At 44.2% G+C, this 19,534-nt stretch overlaps 2 protein-coding genes and 1 long non-coding RNA gene across 7 annotated transcripts in view; 1 reads left to right on the top strand and 2 right to left on the bottom strand.

The window, feature by feature from the left end:
- SCRN1 (secernin 1) overlaps positions 1 to 3,309 on the bottom strand; it is a 32,729-nt gene extending 29,420 nt beyond the window's left edge. Inside the window, exon 1 of one of the 3 annotated variants that reach the window (XM_072033515.1) lies at positions 3,171 to 3,309. The gene's annotated coding sequence lies outside the window, so the exon portion shown is untranslated. Of the gene's footprint in view, positions 1 to 2,814; positions 2,838 to 3,096 lie in introns of those variants that run through there. The other 2 variants (XM_072033514.1, XM_027450986.3) reach the window with 2 other exon arrangements.
- A 143-nt stretch (positions 3,310 to 3,452) lies between these two features.
- LOC113842684 (uncharacterized) lies at positions 3,453 to 18,425 on the top strand. Of its 3 annotated transcripts, none has more exons than XR_011806955.1 (4): positions 3,453 to 3,883; positions 4,070 to 4,170; positions 17,370 to 17,480; positions 18,296 to 18,425. It is a non-coding gene; the product is annotated as an uncharacterized lncRNA (long non-coding RNA). The 3 variants fall into 3 exon arrangements; XR_005263999.2 differs by lacking the exons at positions 17,370 to 17,480; positions 18,296 to 18,425 and adding an exon at positions 9,114 to 9,505 and having other exon boundaries at positions 3,453 to 3,662; positions 3,761 to 3,883; XR_011806954.1 differs by lacking the exons at positions 17,370 to 17,480; positions 18,296 to 18,425 and adding an exon at positions 9,114 to 9,505.
- FKBP14 (FKBP prolyl isomerase 14) lies at positions 11,864 to 19,254 on the bottom strand. Its single transcript, XM_027450992.3, has 4 exons — positions 18,926 to 19,254; positions 16,265 to 16,416; positions 14,661 to 14,788; positions 11,864 to 13,816 (listed from the first exon to the last, which is right to left on the bottom strand). The coding sequence occupies exons 1-4, from the start codon at positions 19,123 to 19,125 to the stop codon at positions 13,658 to 13,660; spliced, it is 639 nt and encodes a 212-aa protein (XP_027306793.1). The 5' UTR covers positions 19,126 to 19,254; the 3' UTR covers positions 11,864 to 13,657.
- Positions 19,255 to 19,534: the final 280 nt, after the last annotated feature.

Below are 19,534 nucleotides of genomic sequence, written 5' to 3'. Positions count from 1 at the left end.
TGAGAAATTAGAAAAGCAGAGATTGTTCCTGAATATAAAGCACAAAACTGCACCAGATCTGTGCATTCCTATGGTTTGGACGTTTCATTATCAGTCAGACTGTTTGATTCTTTCCTTACCACACAAGACTGGTGATGCCAACTTACCACTTAAAGGTGCCACGTCCTACAGAAATGCAGCTCAGCTTTGACTGTCTGTCTCAGAAGATATCCAAGGGGAGCTATCAGCAGCTGAAACTGAGCAAGCCGAGCTCAGCTTCTCTACTTTTCTTTAAAGTCACTAGCTCCCCTTGCACATTAACTACATGCTGAAAATGCCTCATTAACCACGCCAGAACAAACTACTGCATTTTGGAGAATATGAGGAAAACCTCAAATTTCTAGTCAGAGATTTGGGATGGCCATTTTCTCCAGTAGCTTCACTTTTATTTTTGACTTACAAGAAGTAGCAATTCCCTACACAAGCATAAAGACTAGCTGCAATTCAAAGTTTTCCCAAACAGTACACCCCCTCCAGTCATTTTACTGAACAAATGCATAACAGGCCTGGAAGGAATTGAAAATATTTCTCTTGCTGTATGTGGAGAAAATTTGAGATAGTCCTGGCAACAGCTGTCAGATTTCTTAAATCTGCCTAGCAAATGAGATACTGGCAAAACTCTTCAGCATTTAGATTCTCCACAAATGATAAGATTTCAGCCGTTAGGAAAGTTTAAAGTCCCCTGACCAACCGGTTCTACTTTCATTGTCTAATATACCTTCACCCATCCTTTCAACATAGGCATCTTTCAGAAGAAGATAGGATCTTAGTTTTTGCCTCTAGTAATTCAAATTATGTTGATGAAAACTCATTCTATTTAAAAACAAATGAGGGTCATTCATCCAGAAGACAACAGATTTCAACCCCATTTCCATCATAGGCTGTGCATACAGGGAAAATTCATTATACAAACTTTTCACTGAGCGGACGTCAATGCACTTAATTAAGTCTTCAAGCAGGATCAGAACTACATCCCTTTTGTAGCTGCTGTTCTGCCTGCAATCTAAGGTCTTATTTGTAACATCCTCAATTTTGTGGAGAAGGACCTGTTTTCCTGCACAAGCTCTTTGCTTCTGTACTAAGGCTGAGACCCCGGTCAGGACCTGCTGGCATCCACAGTATCTTGGTACAGCACACAGCTTCTTAATGAGACATCCTTTGCTGCTGCACAGTGATTAGCAAAGCAGTTTTCCCTTTTTGTAAAGGGCCAGGACAGGCCAGGTTTGCTGTTCAGTGAGGTCCTGATCCCTGTCCACCTACACACATAACTGGCTATGAGCACTGACCAGCAGTCCTTTGAAATTAGCAACAATGGTCTATTAACAGGGGGTAAAATACAAAGCACCAAAGTACCTGGCTGGAAGTCTCCTCAATGTTTAAAATATAACCCAAAACAACAGCAAATGTTGCAAGACTAGCAACAGAGTTTGTAAATGTACCATGTAATAAGATACATTGTGGCAGAAAACAGCTACCTGGGTACCTCACTGATGCCAATTCCATGCAATTTCCCTATCTACTGAATTTACAGAAAGAAGGCCAGTGCACTACTTGGATGATGTCCTGTTTCACAAATCTTCAAGTCCATAATGGACAAAGAAATTCTTATTGGAAGCTCCTAGCATAAACTAGCGCACGTTTCCCACATGCAAGCTGTGTAAAGCACACACAGTTGATGACTTTTGAAGGGGAGGGCAGATAGCCAAATTCGGTACCTTTTAGCAAAAACACCAAACTCAGCAGGAGTAAGCGAATGGGGCTTAAGTCATATCCTACTCTATCAGGGGAAAAAGTGACAAATGTCATAAAAAAAAAAAAAAAAATTAAAAGGAAGCCACCATAAAAAATCTCAAACTCCAAGCATCGGAAATACTCTTTTGGGTAGCACAAAACCTACTCATAACAATAAGGATTTCCATCTACCACACTTAGCCTCCATATTACATCTGTGTTTTCTGACTGTCTACATAAATTCTGGAAACTAAACTCCCTGCAAAAGTTGATAGCGCTATGAATGGCTTAACTTCAGCCTTGATTCATCCCGAATCAGATGAAGTCCTGTGTTCACAGAGATCAGATAAATACGTATGGTTAAGGGTTTGTTTTAAGGGTTTGTTTTGAGGTTTCTGCTTGGTTGGTGGGAGGGTTTGGGGTGCGTGTTATGAACAAAGTTGCATGCTTAGATTTAAATCCATAAATCCAAATCAGCTTTTAGACCAACAGTCTACAGCTGAGCCCACTTCCCACGAGCTCATGCATTTGCTTTCTGAACCACTGAGTAAATTTAACATACCCAGCTCCCTTGCGTCACGGAATTTACCAAACCCACTGCAACACAACCTCTTCTCCAAGACCGTTATGTTGAAAGTTTCACGTTTTACAGGTACGGATGGCTTCACTCACAGTTTAAAGAAAATTGTACGTAGTGATAGATCTATGCACATGAGCACCCATCAGCTCAGGGCCCAAATAACACTCCTCTCTGCTCGAGATGCCGGGGTAACAAGATCTTCTTCCCCCCCTCTCTAGTTATCAGTACTGGTGAAAACATCTTTTTTTTTTTTTTTAAGGCAGGCTAACGATATCTTCTAGGATTATGACGGCGGCGTCAATACAGAGCTGAGTTTTGCTGCTCGGGCGAAGGAGCCCGCCACGCACCTACCTGACACACACACACACACGCGACGGCATCAAGCTCTCAAGGTGACTACACCAAAAGGCACCTTCAAAACAAAAATAAAGGGGGAGGGGAGGGGGGGCAGGATGCTTACAAACCCGAAGGGAAAGCAGTTAGCGAACAGAAGGCGGGCACCGGAGGGCGAGGGTCACTGAGGGGCTCCGAGGGACACCGGAGATGCCGCCCCCCCCCCGTTGCCCGCCATGTTGCGCAGCCCCCGCCCCGCTGCAGGTGCGCGGAGCCGCCGGGGGCCATCGCCGCCCTCCTCTCCTCCGCCACCCGCGGCCGCCGGGCTGAGGCGAGGCGAGGCGGCGGACACCTTCCCCTCCATCCCTCCCTTCACCTCCCGCACTCCCCTCCCCACCGCCCCATCGCCTCACCGAGCGGTGCGGTAGCGGCGCGGGGAGCTGGAAGCCGCCGCCCTGCCCGCGGCGGTAGCGGCCCCGTTACGCACCTCGAGCTCCGCTCCCCTCAGCCTGGAGGCGGCGGCGGCGGCCCCTGCCGGTCGGTGGGAGCAGGCTCGACCCTCCCCGCTCCCTTCTCCCCCTCCCCGTGTTGCGCAGCCGCCGCCCGAGCCGCTCCGCCCGGTCCCGCAGCGGCCACGGCGCCGCCGCCTCACAGCCGGCCCCGCGACGGGGGGCTCCGGAAAATGGCGCCCGGGGAGAGGCAGCGGCCCCCGCGCCCCGCTCCCTGACTTTTGGGGAGCTGAGGGGGCGGCCTCGAGGGCCGGGGGGGCTCTGCTGGCCCCAGGGGGTGAGGGACCACCCTCAGGTTTTTGTCCCTGTCTTCAAGGAGCTCTCTGCTTGCTCCACGGATGTCGCCTCCAGCCCCACTCGGCACAGCTAAGCTGTAAAAGAGCTTTATGTCCATGTTCAGGAGTTTGTTCTCCACACTATTACCTCCTGTCATGGGTTTTTGTGCTTGTGGCCAGCAGAACTAATTATCCGTAAGCTCCCTGCCATCAGGGGTTCCCCTACTGCTGCACAACTCTGTGGTCAGGTTGGGCTCCTCAGGGCATTTGCCTGTGTTCCTATTTCTCTTCAGCAGCCTGATCCATTAACATGGTCCGAGCCAAGCTAAGATGTCTGCAGAATCAGTCACCACAAAAAACAGGAGTGATGATGATGGTCGCTCTGAATTTCAGTGCAAGTCACTCGTCCCTACCAGGTAGGAATCAAGACGCTTAAATATCATTTTGCTCAGCAGATCAGTAGATACAGTTTAATAATCTAACAAAGGAAAGACAAAAAGGCAGGCAGAATGTACATACGGGACCTTACATTAAAAGAGAATTTAGAAGGAAAAACCCTAGAACCATCTACAGAGAAAATAATTTCATCTCATCACCTACAGGAACAGGAGGATCTATGGGTCTGCATGGGTTCAGAAATGATGGATCATCTTTGGACACCGTTGCTGTCAAACATGCAGACGAGAAGTAGTAACTTCATTAGGTAATCAAAAAAATTAATTTGCCTTTCCTAGTTTAAATCTCAGTGAACGTAAAATATTCTGACATCTACACCTTTTGGGGCTATATCAGTAACCTGAATAGGCACTAATTTAGAATTACGTAGGCTCAATGTTTTTTATTAAAAAAAAAAAAAAAAGGCTGATCAGTAGCCTAATGGAGCCCTTGGTACTCCAAGATCTTCCACTATGTATTTTAGACAAGACCTTTGATTCCCTGTGCTATCAGCTTTCTGCCATCAGAATTACAGTTCAATGTGTTGTGCAATAGAAAAAAAAGTCTGGATATCTCCTTAAAATATCTGACTGAGAGGTGGTTTGAATCACTTTAATCAATACTGTAAAACCGAGGAGTTCATACCAATTTAATTGTAACAAATTCAGTTAAACATAACGACCCAAATTCCTTGCTCTGGAATTACATGAAGGATGAACTGTGTCATAGCTTGCTTTGCAGAATCAGAAAGATAGCTGATGAAAAGAACAGGTGCAGTTTAAAAGGAGTTTTAAATTATATCCTGCGACACACCACTTCCATTACCCATATTATGCTCACTTAGATGACTAAGTCTATTCTCCTAATTACACCAGAGATGATTATGGCTGAGTATAATCTACCTAAGAATTATTAGACTGTCTACTGAATGATTAAATACTGGCTATGCAGAAGTCCTGGATGCTTCCTTTCTGTGTAAGCTGTCACGAACTATGTAAAGCACCAAGGATGAGCAGTTAGAGCATGGCCCGGGCAGGCAGGAGAGTGTGTGGTGTTTGTGTGTCGTTCTGCCATGAGCTTGTGGCTTGGCTTTGGATAAAACTTGTAACCTCATGGAAATTCAATTACCTCATAAATGAAATGCAGAGAGCATTTAGTTACAGCTGCATCTTGGAAACCTTTGAGTGGAACTGCTGTGCAAACAGAAAATACAAAATTATCATAATTTGGACAAAGCCGTAATGATTATTTATTGATTATTTGCTCATCATCTTTAATAACACGACAGCAGAATTTGTGGATATACAAAACAAATGTTTATTCTCTTGTAAAAGATTAAATGGGGTACAATATTGAAGGAGCGCAGAACACATCTTTACAGAAGAGAAATTCAAAGAACATTTGTTCTGTTTTATCTGTGAAAAGAGAGAGACCAAAACCCAAACAGAGCAATGTATAGCTTGTTACAGTTTATTTTTGTTCTTTAAACACCTCCTCAGTTGGAGAACAAAGCCTATTCAGCAGAATTAGTACCCCAAATCCTCAGCATTAATCTATTTGACTCCTGATTTCTAAAATATTTTTCTCTGCAAGTCAGGGAGCAGAACACGCAGACATACAACCGGTAGAACTAGTTCTCTCAGCAGTTTGGAAGGAGAGAAGTTGGCTTAATGCAGACGACAAAAAAGATCATCCAAGTGTTTCAGTTCTATATGAAAATGTACCATGAATTATTTTTGTGAAAGGCTACTAACAGCCAAGAAATCCCTTTTGTTGGTATTCCTTTCTGACATTTCAAGCCACCATCTTAGTCCTGTTCTCTCTGGTGGAGCACTGATTCAGAGTACATAAAAATCAGATGTATTTGGGTTATACAGAAAAAAACAACGACCTCCCTGCTCCTAAGTCAGAATTCTAAACCTCTAGCTGTTAAAGGCGTTCCACTAAACTTAAAGGATTCCATTTACATTTAGTTATTGGGCAAAAATCTCCTCAGATAGAGAAAAGCCAACCCTGTGTAACATTGGAAAACCCTGCAAGCCCCTAGGATCATACCTACACCATAGGCCAGTAAATTCAAACGATGTTACACAGATCTAAGGAGCATAAAGTATCAGCGATACTGGGATTTCCTTTTATATGGTCAGCGGACTGGAGCGGAGAGATGAGAATACTTCTCCCACACTAAAGGTAGTTTCATCTGTAACAATCTTGCCACAGAGGGTGGCAAGTGCAATATTCTGATATGAAGTGAAGATCCCACCTGCTGGGCTCAGCAAATGTTCAAATGATACAGATACGAGAAACCCTGGGTGCAGCTCCTTTATCCAGTTATGCCACGGAAGATAAATCTATGTAAATGGCTGCAGCTGTGCGTACCATGTCATTGTAGGCACAAAGGCAGGCTTAGATGCTGAGCTTACTCATGCACCACAGAAAGTACATCATTTTTCCATTGCAGAAGTGACATAAGTGATCACAACTGCTTAGCCAGTGTCGTGGGGACAGAGGAAGCCAGCATGCCACCAGGTTGCAGTAACCCTTGGGGTCCAGAAACCTATCAGACTTAGCACTTAACTACACAACTTAGAACCCATTTAGAACCCATTCAAAAAGGTTGCTTCTTTTCTGGATGATTGGATGATTGGATTTACAAAAAAAAAAAAAAAAAAAAAAAAAAAAGCATCAGTCTGTTGCTTGATTTTTGTAAATGTTGTAATCTTCCTTGTTTTAATGTATAGTAACCTGTGGCTACATACTTCTTTTCATAACTCTAAAAGGTATCACGGGACATATTTATTGTCATTGGCTTGTAAAGTCTGTGGGTCTGTAGGTTTTTTTAGCGTGTTACTACAGCACCTATAACAATGAGGCTAAAACTCTTGATAGAGTCAATAGTTGAGGTAGGTGGAAGGAAATCTGTCATCCTGAGACAAGAAGCCAGTTATAAAAACAAAGAACCAGCAAATAGAGATACAACGGCTTTTTTTATTAAATGCTCCTGCTTAATCCTGATATATGCTTCCACTGTTACTGTGCTGCCTGTGCAGAAATGCTTGTAGCAGAGCAATGAACTGGAAAAGTGCTCTCACTTCCCTCTGCAAGAAACATGCTATAGTAACCATGTGCTATATAGTTACTGCTGTTAAAATTGTATTAAAATTCAAGCTTAGGGTTTTTCCAAGTTTAGCATTATTCATAAAATTGCAACAGCTTAAGCATCGAGGCATAAGATAAAAACAGTTCTGGTGTCACGCAGGTGATGGAGGAATTTATTGAAGTGACTGTGTATTATCTGAAAGAGCTTTATATTGTGTATTAGTGTGTCGTGTCCGAATGATCTGTGCGTAAATTGCTGCAAATTAAATCACAGCACTTAGAGGAAAGATTGGACAGTAATAAAAGGGACAGAAAATGCCACTCGGTGATGTGTCAGCCATCTGCTGCAATGCAAAGAGGAGGTTACAGGCTTCCAGGAGTTACCACAGCAACAGGTCTGCTGAGCACACTTAGGAGCGAAGCGTGTGGCAGCAGCCTCTGTTCACCATTGCGTGCACCTCAGACGCTGGGGGCTGCAAACAGGGTATGTCCTGTCTGGGAGGCTCGGGGTGGGTTTCTGCAGCACCAACTGGTCAATAGCTGCAGGTAGGAAGGGATCTCTGGCAACAGAAATGCTTCAGACTGAAGTGAAAACAAAGGAAAGCAAAGACACTCATTTGGTTGCAGCACTTGCAAAAGGATGGGAAAAACATAGTTTAAAAATATCCGTGACCGAGTGTTTCTTTCTGAGGAAAGAGCTCCCAGTTATTACAAGTGGCCTGGCCCACAGCGTGTGGCTGGAAAATGGTAGGTAACAGGAGAAAAACAAAACAAAGCTTACACATAAGCAACATTTCACATGCTATTTTTTACATGCTTGTTTTAATACAGAAATGTCATTAATGGATTATCCAGGAGTTTTTAAACTTCCTTGCACTGGCTGTGGCTATCAGCCAAGGAACACGGGATGGTGCAGAGAGCTGTTCCCCTGCCTTTCTTAACGTTTCTCCTATTTCTCCCCATTGCAAGGACCCCTGGTGTTTTCTCCAAGCCTAAGCTTAGCTTCACCCAGGGGCAGCAGTGTGACAGCAGGGCCCTGGCTGATGGCATTCTGGTTGTCCAGAGACATCGACACATCTCTGTGCTGCTCTCCCACAGCTGCCTGCTCAAAAAGCAAGGTGCAAGGTTAGGGTTGTTTTTTGCACAGCCCTTGGGGCTGTAAGAGGGTGCCACGGTGAGCCCAGGTCAGCTACTGCAGGAGGTGGACACGGAGTCATTAATAACGTTTTACTTTGCATTTATGGGATGAAAATCTGTTCTCTAAAAACATATCCCAACAGATTAGAGACCAGAGCTAAGCCGTGCTATTTACTTCCAGAGAGCTGGCAGGCTAAACATGCAAAAGAAATGGGGATTACCTCGTTTATTAGTCAGGGAAAGAAGCAGAAGAGAAAGCATCGGCTGCTTTAAAGAAATTTCAGTGGCAATAAAATGCAAGAGGGCAAGACTGATTTAATGCTTTCAGTCAGACTCTCAGATGAGGAATCAATTATCCTGCGTCATTTAATCTCCTTAAGCAGGTCACGACAAACTAGAAATTAGAAGCGTTGCGTCTAATACAAAGAGCAGCTCTTAGTGGTAGTTAGCATCCACCTCAGAATTTTTAAATTAGAGGAATGCCTAACTGGGATTTGGGAAGCTTTGAAGAGCTCAATACACCAGATTTCAGCAGGCAGAGCCTACTATTTTATAAGGGGAAAAATAAAAAAAGCAGGACAAACCTGTGCTCAACACACACACAATCCTGCCAGCAGTGCACAAAGACAGTGAAAGCTCCACAACATGATTTTCCCCTGCTGCCACTGATGGCTCAGTCCAGCCCTTGTAGCCCCTTTGTGGGAAATGAGACAGAGAGAGCTAAGGAATACACAGAACACATACTAAAACTGCTCTCACATCCATAAGGTGTTCCTAATAACATTTTGAAAGGGATTTCATTTAGTAAATAGCAAGCCAGAAAGTCTTAAAAGTAAGCCTTCAGAGTCACGGCATTCAGAAACCTTGAACAAAATTGTTTACCTGACATGCTTAAGCTTCAAATGATCGTACCTCTGAGCAGCAAATTTCTCAGCTAAACCAACCTCCTACATTTTTTTTTTTGTATCCGTCAAGGTAGCAGAAATACCACAAGGCTTCCAACTGGGGGAAAGCTAAGCGAGCCTGCTTCTGGAGCTCAAACTCCTGGAAGGAAGAAATGTGATGCCAGAGGCAACTCCCATCTGAATCCCCTGCAGGTTGGGAAAGCTGATGGTGAAGGTTCTGGTCCCTGTAAGAGAAACAGAGCTTCCTACCGAGCTTCTCAGTTAAATTTCTGGAGTTAAACTGTTGGCATGATCAAGCACAAACATAAAAAACAGAAGCAGGACAGCTAAAAGAAGATCATTATTTTGTCACAGTTGTTTTTGCTACAAGCCGGAAGAAAACTAGGACGCAGAATGTTAAGCATTATGATTAACTTTCAGGAGAGGCTAAAATTATCCAGGATTACACAAAACTAAGCAGGTTCTGGTTGTTGCGTGTTTATTTCCTGTTACCAAAAATGATTCAGTGTTAAGGATTAAGGATTCAGGGCTGTTTGTTTGTTTGTTTGTTTGGGGGGGGAGGGGGGGGGAGAGGGGTTGATTGTTTTTTGCAAAAGCTCTGTGATGAGGCTGATGTATTTTTAAGACATCAAACTCAGCATAAGTGTTCTGAATATTCTTTAATGGTCCTTGGAAGTGTGGGTTTAGCTTTGTTATAGCAGTAGAATCTGCATAGAAATTGTCTGAAGCAGTGATTTCTAACCAAAGCCAGATCAGGAACCAGCCTTATAATTTGCAGTACCTGCACCAGTGGCTGCCAATGTTCTTTCTGCCAAGGAAGCAGATGCCAAAAGGACTGAGGAAAGAAAACCTTTTGCATTTCTCGCATCACTCTGCATGCTTCCACCATCTTTTAGCACACTTCCCCTAATTTTGCTGCTTTCCCCAGAAACGTCCCAAAGCAGTGAGCTCTCTCCATCCTGCTGATACTGACCTGGCACCTGAAGCTGGGATTTTTGGAGGATTAGACAGCCTCCTATCTAATGGCGGAGATTTTGTGGTTTGGGGAAGCACGTATGACAAAAACGCTTGTAATTTAAAGGCTGACCTGTACCATCTATTTTTGCTTTGAAAAACATGCCATAGATCATTTCAGTTCTAAGTGTCATGGACGAGAAGCTATGATAGCAGTTTGTTCAGTGTGTACTTAACGCTGCAATTTTATGACCTCGTTACAAACCAGAACACCTCGATACTGGGAATGTTGCTGACAGCATAAGGACACAAGGTGCTGAAAAGCAGAGTTAAAACCGAATAAAGCAATTCCTATAGCTTCAGCACTGTTTGCCTTGTCAGTGGATCTCAAAGAAGAAAGCTTCAGAAAACATCTCAAACTGTAAACACTGTTCCTGAAGCTTTGCCAAAAGCCTTCTCGTGTCACTGCACTGCGAGGATTTTCAAATAAAATGAGCTCTGAAGGCTGCTTCTGTACCTACAGAAGGCACTAACTCCTGTAATTGCTAGGTAGTAGCTCTGAATGACAGGCTGCCGTTCTAAAAATCATCAGTGTGTATTTTCCTAGGTAACCATAAAACAAGAAATGTGTGAAGGAGGCTATAAACTTTAGGAGGAGGAACAATCCAGTACGTGCTCACAATGCTGTTTTGAGCCATCTCCACTTTTTCAAGTGCTGCATCTTAGAGACAAGCACTGAGGGTTTGTTTCCTCATGGAAATATACCTTGCATTTCAGAAACAAGCCAGTCTAAATGTTGCTGAGTGCCCCTGAAGCTCCAATATTCCTCCTCCCTCATAGGGCAGGCAGCTGCCTGCCTCTGCTCTCCTGCAGGTAGCTAGCTGGCTCCTGCTGGTACTGCAGCAATATGCCCTGTGGATTAACAAGCAGATGCAGCTGAGAGTAAGACAAGCAGCAATATTTCTACCTAAAAAACCCATCATCTTCACAGAAGGACTTGAATGATAGCAAATGGTAATGAAGTTGCAGTGGCTTCTCAAATCTGCTGCTGATTCTGCAGTTTTGAAAGTTTTTTTAGCTCAATTTCAGAAAATGTACCACAGCACCACGAAAAGCAGTAAGAACAAACCCCATCCAGTCTGCCATGAATCAACACATAACGCACCAAACAGAGAGAGCATTTCAGTCTTGCAGCTTTAATAGTCTGCTGGTACAAACTGCCTATGGTACACGTTTACTGGAAGCCATTTTTATGAAATACTTTAAAAATCTAAGATAATGCATATGTACATTTCACAGTATTCTCTGCCTCCCAACTCGTACTTAATACCAAGGAAACACTTGGTCCTCACTGAAGAGGCACACTAGCATCCATTTAAAAGGTTTAACTATTTGTCTGGTGATCAGGGGCAAGTTTTATCTCATGCTTTTATGTTTTAATTTCCCAGACAGGTGTTCAGAGAATATGCTAAACATTGCAGACCCAATCCAAGTCTCAATTCTGCTCTCCCCAGCAGAGTACACACAGCATTTCCAATTTGGTTGGTTGTTACCAGCTGGCTCCTGCATCCTAAGCAAGGCTGCCCAAAGGGCCACCTTTTTATCCCATTTGCCATCCTTGGCCTCAGTTGCAGGAATTGTCTAGGCTCCCCACGTCATTAATGGAGAAAGACAGGTACCTCTGCTCGATCAAGCATCTATCCTGACCCACACCAACAATATAAATGTGATGAGCTGCTGCCAAGTGCCTAGTGCTCTAGTGACTTTAGAAATCAAGACACCCAGCTCACAATGTTAGGCAAGCTGAATTTGCCAGTGATGAGGAAAAAAAAAAAAAAAGTTTCATGCAAAATTATGACTGGTAAGAAGATTTAAATGCTTATTTATTATTTCCTCACAAGAACCAGGATAAGCACTGAGCACAAAAACAAGGGGAAGCACCATCCTACATTGTTCTACTGTGAAACTCACTGCCATAGAACACTGTGGGAGAGAAAGTATAAATGGGTTTCAGACTAGATGGCATGACTGAGTTCTTGAAAACAAAATATGTGACCACAACTCCACATCACGTAGGTCACTGGCCACAAAATTCCAGATGCTGGAAGAATGCAGATTTCAGTCTCGCATACCTTCACTTACACTTTTTTTCCCCAGAAAATCAATCACTGTTTACAGCAATCCTTGATGTCCAACTCAAGTCTAATAAAGCAGTCTTCTAATGCTTACTTTCAACACCAGGTGGCAGGGAGAACAACTGGCTCATCTGCTGTATAGAGAACCTGGAAGGCAGAGCCCCACTTGGCACTAGTTAGGGATTAGCACAATCCATCAGCACTGATTTTATATAACTAGATTTGCCTTTGTCCCTCTTTAGCCTTGGTTAGCCTCGGGAATTTTTTTATTTTATTTTTTTTTAAAGTACCATGTCCAGAAACCCCTATTAGAGGTGTCAGAATACAATTTAATTCCTTCCAAGAAATACCTCAGCCTCTCATTTAGGAGCCCAGGGATGATGGCTAAGCTTCTTTCTCTCCAGAGAGGGTTCAAACAAATGAGATGGAATTAAAATCCTCATTGAAGATGAAGATGCAGCACTGTAGTGTTTACCTCATGCCTCAAAACTTCACTTTATTACTTAAAATTCAAATAATTTCTGTGCTTAACTTGTAAAAATACAGCAAAGGTGTAAGGATGAGACAAGTTCTGCAATTCAGGCAGTAGCAAAGCAGGTAAGCAACGCAGCTTTCTTCAGGACATACCAACCCTCCATTTAGAACGCTCTTTCTCTTCTGAAAATGGGGAAAAGCTTCAGCTTTGCAACACTTTTAGATATCCTTAAAACTTGAGGACAAGGATTATTTTTTCTTTGTGAACACAAGCACTGAGTTTCAAAAACAACGTGTTTATGTAGGTATGTAAAGGACACCATCCCTGCAGTGCAGCATAACTTGCTGTTTTCCAAACTGCAGTTATTTCCTAGAATGTTCCTGATACTAAAAATGAAAAAGTGACATTTACCCCCTACTTTGTTCACATAATGAAAAAAAACATGCAATTATTGACACAGTTGATAATACTCTCCCTTGAGAAAAGCAGAAGCAGCACAGGACAGACATTCCTCTCATTCAGCTTTGTATCAGTTTCTCAGCTGCGTTAGGAGATGTTGATGCTTTCAAGTATAGCTTTTCCAAAGCTGCAGAAAAAAGCAAGATCAGCAAACTGCCTTTCAAGCACTGACACATGAGAAGGAAGGTTAAAAGTAATTAACCTTAAGCCACAGACCAGAATTCGGACATAAAAGTCACTGAAAGTGATCTCAACGCGCAAACAAATCACAGAAAGGCACTGAACCGGATTTTGATTTTCAAAATGTTTGCAAAGTGGAAATCTGGTTTCATTTCTAAAAAATAAGTTAATACAAAATTTAAAAAACATGGAATGTGCAAATCTTTGCTGCACAAAAGTACATTTTCATACTTACAAATAGTTTAAATCATTTTTATATAAACAACAGAAATTCTCTTTTGATACATAGTGTTGGGTTGTTTTTTTTTGCCGACAGCAGCTGTCAATTCCAAAACACAGAATCAAGATGACAAGAGAACCAGACAGTCTAAGTCACTGCCATTTGTGTCAAAAAAATTGTGTCACCCTTCTCTAGAGCTCATCGTGCTTGTACGTGAATTCCCTTGCAGATATAAACCCATCACTGTCTTCATCCTCTTTATCAAATATGTCTTCAACCAAAGCATCATGCTGTGTGTCATTTACCACTGCTCCATGTTTTTCAAATTCTTTCTTCAAGTAAATTTTCACCTGTAAGGTAAAGGGTGAGAGTTAAAGTTTTTAGGCTTACAAGAAAATTAAGTACTGGAGGGCCATTATGTTTGGGATGGTAGCATTAGACTATTAACAGATACCTTCCTTCCTATGCCACTGACAGAACAGTACTTGTCTGACTGATTCTGCAGCCAAGTTCAGTGATGAAAGACTCTCAGAGAAAATAAAACTAGCAAAGCAGTTGCCATAGCTTTACAGTATCTGACTGAAAAGTGTGCCAAGAAAGCCTGTCATCTGTTGTATATTCAATAAAGTATGAGTAGCTAGGCAGAAATTATTAGGTACCAATTGGTCAAAAACCAAAACAGCTTTTTCACACTGAAAAACCAGCAGGTGTAAACAGCCACCCCAAACAGATACAGAAATCTGTCCACAAACTTGGCATCTGCTGCTCTAATGGGAACTGCATTAATAAGGACTTATTTCTGCAAATCTCACAGCTTTGAAGGACAAATAGGTTTGAGGCAGCTTTTAAAAAGACTGCTGCAACAGTTATTTACACCACGCTAGTTACTAACGGTGAGCAATGTTTTTAACAACATCAGATGATTTTTACCGAGTTTAAGGTTTAACTATTGAGAGCCCAGGTGTTCTACACTGCAAAGCCTTCTACCTGACTATTAATCCTAATGCACCCCTTTTAAATCCCTCGATCCAGCAGTTCAGCTGGGATCCAAGGCTCAGCATGGTGCAGCACAGCTGTGCATCTTTACCTTAGAGTTAAGCTTACAAGCTTTGGCTTATCTTTTCTTTTTCCCCTACATGATCCCATTAGGTTTCCTCCCAATGGGTTTCCTCACAAGAAGAGTAACCCACTCACCTCTTGCTTGGACAGTTTCCAGTCATCGTTAAGATCCATCTCTTGGAATGATTCATGAGACCTTGGTCCATTCCTAATTTCTAGAAGGTCGACGTTGAATATCAGCGTGCTCTCAGGTGGAATTTTTCCTGCCCAGAATGGTAAACATACAGAAAAGTTAGAAACAATTATGCGTTCCGTGCCACACAGAAGCCATATGCCTCAGAGAAACATTCTGCTAATCCCACCACTTCTGAAGCATTTTGACCTAAATTGGATAAGCACCTCTAACAGTGATTAAGTGCAAATATTCCAGACCTTGAGCAGCCCCTGCAGTGCACATGCAACTTTAGATGCACAAGACTTTGCTCCTCTCACATTTGGTCCTATTTAAGCTCTCTGTATTCCTATATTGGATGGAAGCACCCCAACAATATCCACATAACCTGAGATGACAGGGAGAAAACTAATCCTATTTTGGAGATGTGGTGTTAAACATAGCCTGAGCTGCAGCGCCAAACAAGATTAGAGATTTCTGGGATGAATAAATGTGCAGAAACTTCTGGAACTGCAGACCACGGAGGCTCGCACAGGGTTTGAACTCAGGTAATTTTTTCTGAGTGTTACAGAAGAAGGCATCTGACTCATCACTCAGGGCAGACGGCAGGCAAGGCACCAGGTGGGAGGCTAGTGAATTCATGTGTGTTCAGAGCAAAGCATGAAGAAAATGGAGTACTTCTGTCATCGTTTGAAAATAGCAACATAATTATGTTCAAACACTTCATTTTTTTCCTAAAATACATCATTCCTTACAGCAGCTAGCAGTGTTTACTCATTCAGCCTTCTTGCATTAAAGCCATAGGTGAGGTTTAGAAGTCTTTGAAGGCTTGTAGTGTTGTGCATTTTAGTCAAGGCAATTATGGCTGTAATTACTAGGTGAGCTCTGCAGCGTTTAGTGGCTTTTTGTGGAAAAATTTACAGGAGTGCCCCGCATAAAGCAGTAAAAGTAACGTTCCTGCTTCATTCAGACTGACACTCATTTAACTGCAGATCCCAGACCTGACCTGCCCATTAAAAGAGGGATCTGGAAATGTCGGAAAGGAAAATATCCTCATTACTCTCAGCTTGTGTACTACTGGCAGAAAACATTTCAAGCAATGTTTTTGTCTGTTCATGCAGCATTCAATACATTTTCAGTAGATGTCAGCATGGCTGCCAATGTTCCTGCATATCTCATTTTTGGTAACAGGCATGACTAAAACTGTCTGGAGGAGGGAAAGAATAAAGCATCCCTTTCTGGAGAAATAAACGGCAAGTTTTCACCATATCAGCTGAGAACATGAGAAGATAGGTAGCAGTACTGGGAGTTCTTCTGGGTTCAAAAGAAACCCACAAACAAGAATGAGGCTTGCACATTCAGGAAGTATTAACACAAACACAGATGCAACAGCCAAGTTGATACCTAAGTAAGCACTTCAAGTTTGATGGAATAAAAATAAAATAAAGCTGAGCACCACTGAACACAACACTAACAGAAGCTTGAAAGCTTGCTAAACTCTTATGCCAAGAGTAAACCAACAAAGACAAAAATAAATAAAGTGAGGGAAGGACTTCAGGTGTATTACCTTTCCCTTCTTTTCCATAAGCAAGGGCTGGTGGAATAGTTAGCTTCCGCTTCTCTCCCACACACATGTCCTTCAAGCCTTTGTCCCAGCCTTTGATAGCTTCCCTTATGCCAAGTGTAAACCACATAGGCTGGCCATTGTTATGCTTGTGACTGGAAAAGAATGGCATAAAAGTCTTTGAACAGCAAGTTCCATAAGAGGCACGTGGAACAGATGGAAGATGTTCACAGCACAGCTATATAATAAAAAAATCTCAGTTGGCACCTTGCTATTTCTTAAATGAAAGACCTGGACTTTTAAAGTTCTTAGAAGTTCTGCCTTGCATAACAAGGTTTCTTAAGAACTGGAAAGAAATAAAAGAGCATGTCCATGGTGTGCTTCTGACAATGCTGAACAACCTGGATCCCCACCTTCACTTCCCTGATCACCCATTTCCACTTTGAAGCTGATCAGACTAGACAGGCATTTCTACTTTAAAAAAATACATATATAAATATAAAAAATAAATATATATACATATATACACGCACACACATATTTGAGGCTACTGCACATCTTTGGTAAGCTGCAAATCAAAAACCAGCTAGGTCATGATTACAATCTATCTTATAGCATGCTTAGAGGAGTCTGACACATCTCTTCGGAAAAAGCCATTGGGGAAAAAAAAATGACTACACAGCAGATAGTTTAGAAAAAGACAAACAAGTGCATGCAAGACATTTAAGTTTAAAATAGGCAGACAATTCCCTTTTCCAGTTTAACCAGGTGGTAACACCAGAGTTACCTTCACTCTATTGAAAGGCACAGAATTTTAACTACAGTGAAAAGCTCAATTGACAGCCATGCAGGAAAGGTGCTTAACAAGAAATACGAGCACTTACAGAAGTTAGTCAGCATCAAAAACTTAAAGTGTCACTAGAGCTCCGTTTAGAGAGGCAGGTAAACTACAAGAGAAAATTAGTGAGATTTTAGTTTACATCTGTGAACATGCAAAAACATTTTTTATTTAAATGGGTTCCACTACAGCAGATTTCAGACGTAGCCTGCAGGTACTTGTTCATTTCCCCACTTCCCACTATTGACACTCCGTTGTGTTGTTTTACAGGAAAGGCAACATTAACAAGTCTTCGAAGGCTCTCAGCAGGCTCCCTGAGTTCCTGGCTCTTCCTCCCACTTACATCACTGCTACTCTGTGGATTTTTCCGCTCTGGGGCAGGTGAGGAATGTCACAGAATCACAGAATTGTAGGGGTTGGAAAGGACCTAATGATCCAGAGATTGCTGGGTCCAACCCCCCTGCCAAAGCAGGTTTCTTAGAGCAGGCTGCCCAGGTAGGCGTCCAGACGGGCCCTGAATATCTCCAGAGAAGGAGACTCCACAACCTCCCTGGGCAGCCTGTTCCAGTGCTCCGTCACCCTCACTGTGAAGTTCTTTTCCATGTTGGTGCGGAACTTCCTGTGCTCCATCTTGTGGCCATTGCCCCTTGTCCTGTCCCCACAAACCACTGAAAAGACGTTGGCCAAATCCCTCCGTCTCCCACACCTCAGGTATTTGTACACATTGATGAGATCCCCTCTCAGTCTTCTCTCCAGGCTGAACAGACCCAGGTCTCTCAGCCTTTCTTCATAGGGAAGATGCTCCAGGCCCCGTATCATCTTTGTGGCCCTCTGCTGGACTCTTTCCAGGAGATCCCTGTCTTTCTTGTACCGGGGAGCCCAGAACTGGACACAGTACTCCAGGTGAGGCCTGACCAGGGCAGAGTAGAGGGGGAAGATCACCTCCCTTGACCTGCTGGCCACGCTCCTTTTAGTACACGCCAGGATCCAGTTGGCCTTCTTAGCCACAAGGGCACAGTGCTGGCTCATGGTCAACCTGTCATCCACCAGGACCCCCAGGTCCTTCTCCTCAAAACTCCTCTCCAGCAGGTCATCCCCCAGCCTGTCCTGATACGTGCGGTTGATCCTTCCCAGGTGCAGGACTCTACACTTGCTCTTATTAAACCTCATTTATTTTTTCCTGCCCATCTCTCTAGCCTGTCCAGGTCTTGCAGAATGGCAGCACAGCCTTCTGGCGTGTCAGCCACTGCTCCAGCCTTGTGTCATCAGTGTCCTTGCTGAGGGCAGACACGATTCCTTCAGCATGGTCGTCGATGAAGATGTGGAACAAGACTAGACCCGGGTATGTCATTTAGGACATTTCTGTAACTAGAAGGCAGCAGTGCCTGTCAGATGATTTTTTGGGGGATGTTGCTGTGTTTCTTTTTAAGTAAAGGTAGACTTCTCCCCTATAAGTCTGCTTCAGAAACTAAGGAGCAATTTGTTCACAGCAGATGGCTTTATACGAAAACTTGCTAGTTTACACCAAAAATTTGTCCCCTGGTTGGTCCAAGAGGACGCCCAACACCCTCACCTTTTACCAGCTGCTATCCAACGCTGCCTTCTAGAGCCCAACCAGCAAGCAGAACCCACACAACATTTATTTATCATTTATTTTCGCACTTTGACCTGCGGAAAGGAGGGGAGCCTTACAGCTGACACCCCCCCTTTCCAAGCCAGACCTTCCCGAGCAGCTTCCTCTTAACCCAGCGAGGAACAAACACCCGCACACGCCCCCAGACAACCACAGCCACACGGACAGAGCCCGGGGCCCCGCGCAGCCTTACGTGGAGTGGAACATGGCGCCGTCGCTCTGCAGGAAGCCCTCGTAGTGCACCAGCAGCAGGTCCCCCCACTTGCTCCGCCGCCGGCACAGGAACGGCTTCTGCAGCACCTCCACCTCCACCTCGGCCGCGGGGATGAGCGCGGCGGCGGCGCAGCGCAGCACGGCGGCGCCCAGCAGCACGGCCCGCAGCACGGCCGCCATGGCCGCCCCGCCGCCCCCCTCAGCGCCCCGGGGCCGTTAGGGCCGTTGGAGCCGTTACCCGCAGCCCGGCCCGCAGACGTGGCAGCGGGCCTGGGACTGGCAGCCCCCCGGCTTCGCGCTGTGCCGGGGTGGGCGGGGAACGCCCTCTGATTGGTGAGGGCAAGCAAGCGCAGTCGCCCATTGGGGGAGCCCCCCGTCCGTCGCGCAGTTTGTCCAATCGGAGGGCGGCGACGCTGACCGTTCAGCGAGGCCTCCACTCTCCAGGAAGCGCCCGCACACAGCACGGGGGGCGCGTTCCTATTGGCTGCGGCCGGCCCCCTGCCCCGGGCGTTCCGCGCTCCCCTCCCTCCCTCCCCCTTTGGCGTCCGGCTCGCGATTCCCAGACCCGCTTACGCTAGCGTAGCGCTGC

Source organism: Anas platyrhynchos, chromosome 2, assembly GCF_047663525.1.
Source record: "Anas platyrhynchos isolate ZD024472 breed Pekin duck chromosome 2, IASCAAS_PekinDuck_T2T, whole genome shotgun sequence".
NCBI lineage: Eukaryota > Metazoa > Chordata > Aves > Anseriformes > Anatidae > Anas > Anas platyrhynchos.
The sequence above is the reverse complement of the archived record's forward strand: the minus strand, read 5'-3'. Positions and strand labels throughout refer to the sequence as shown.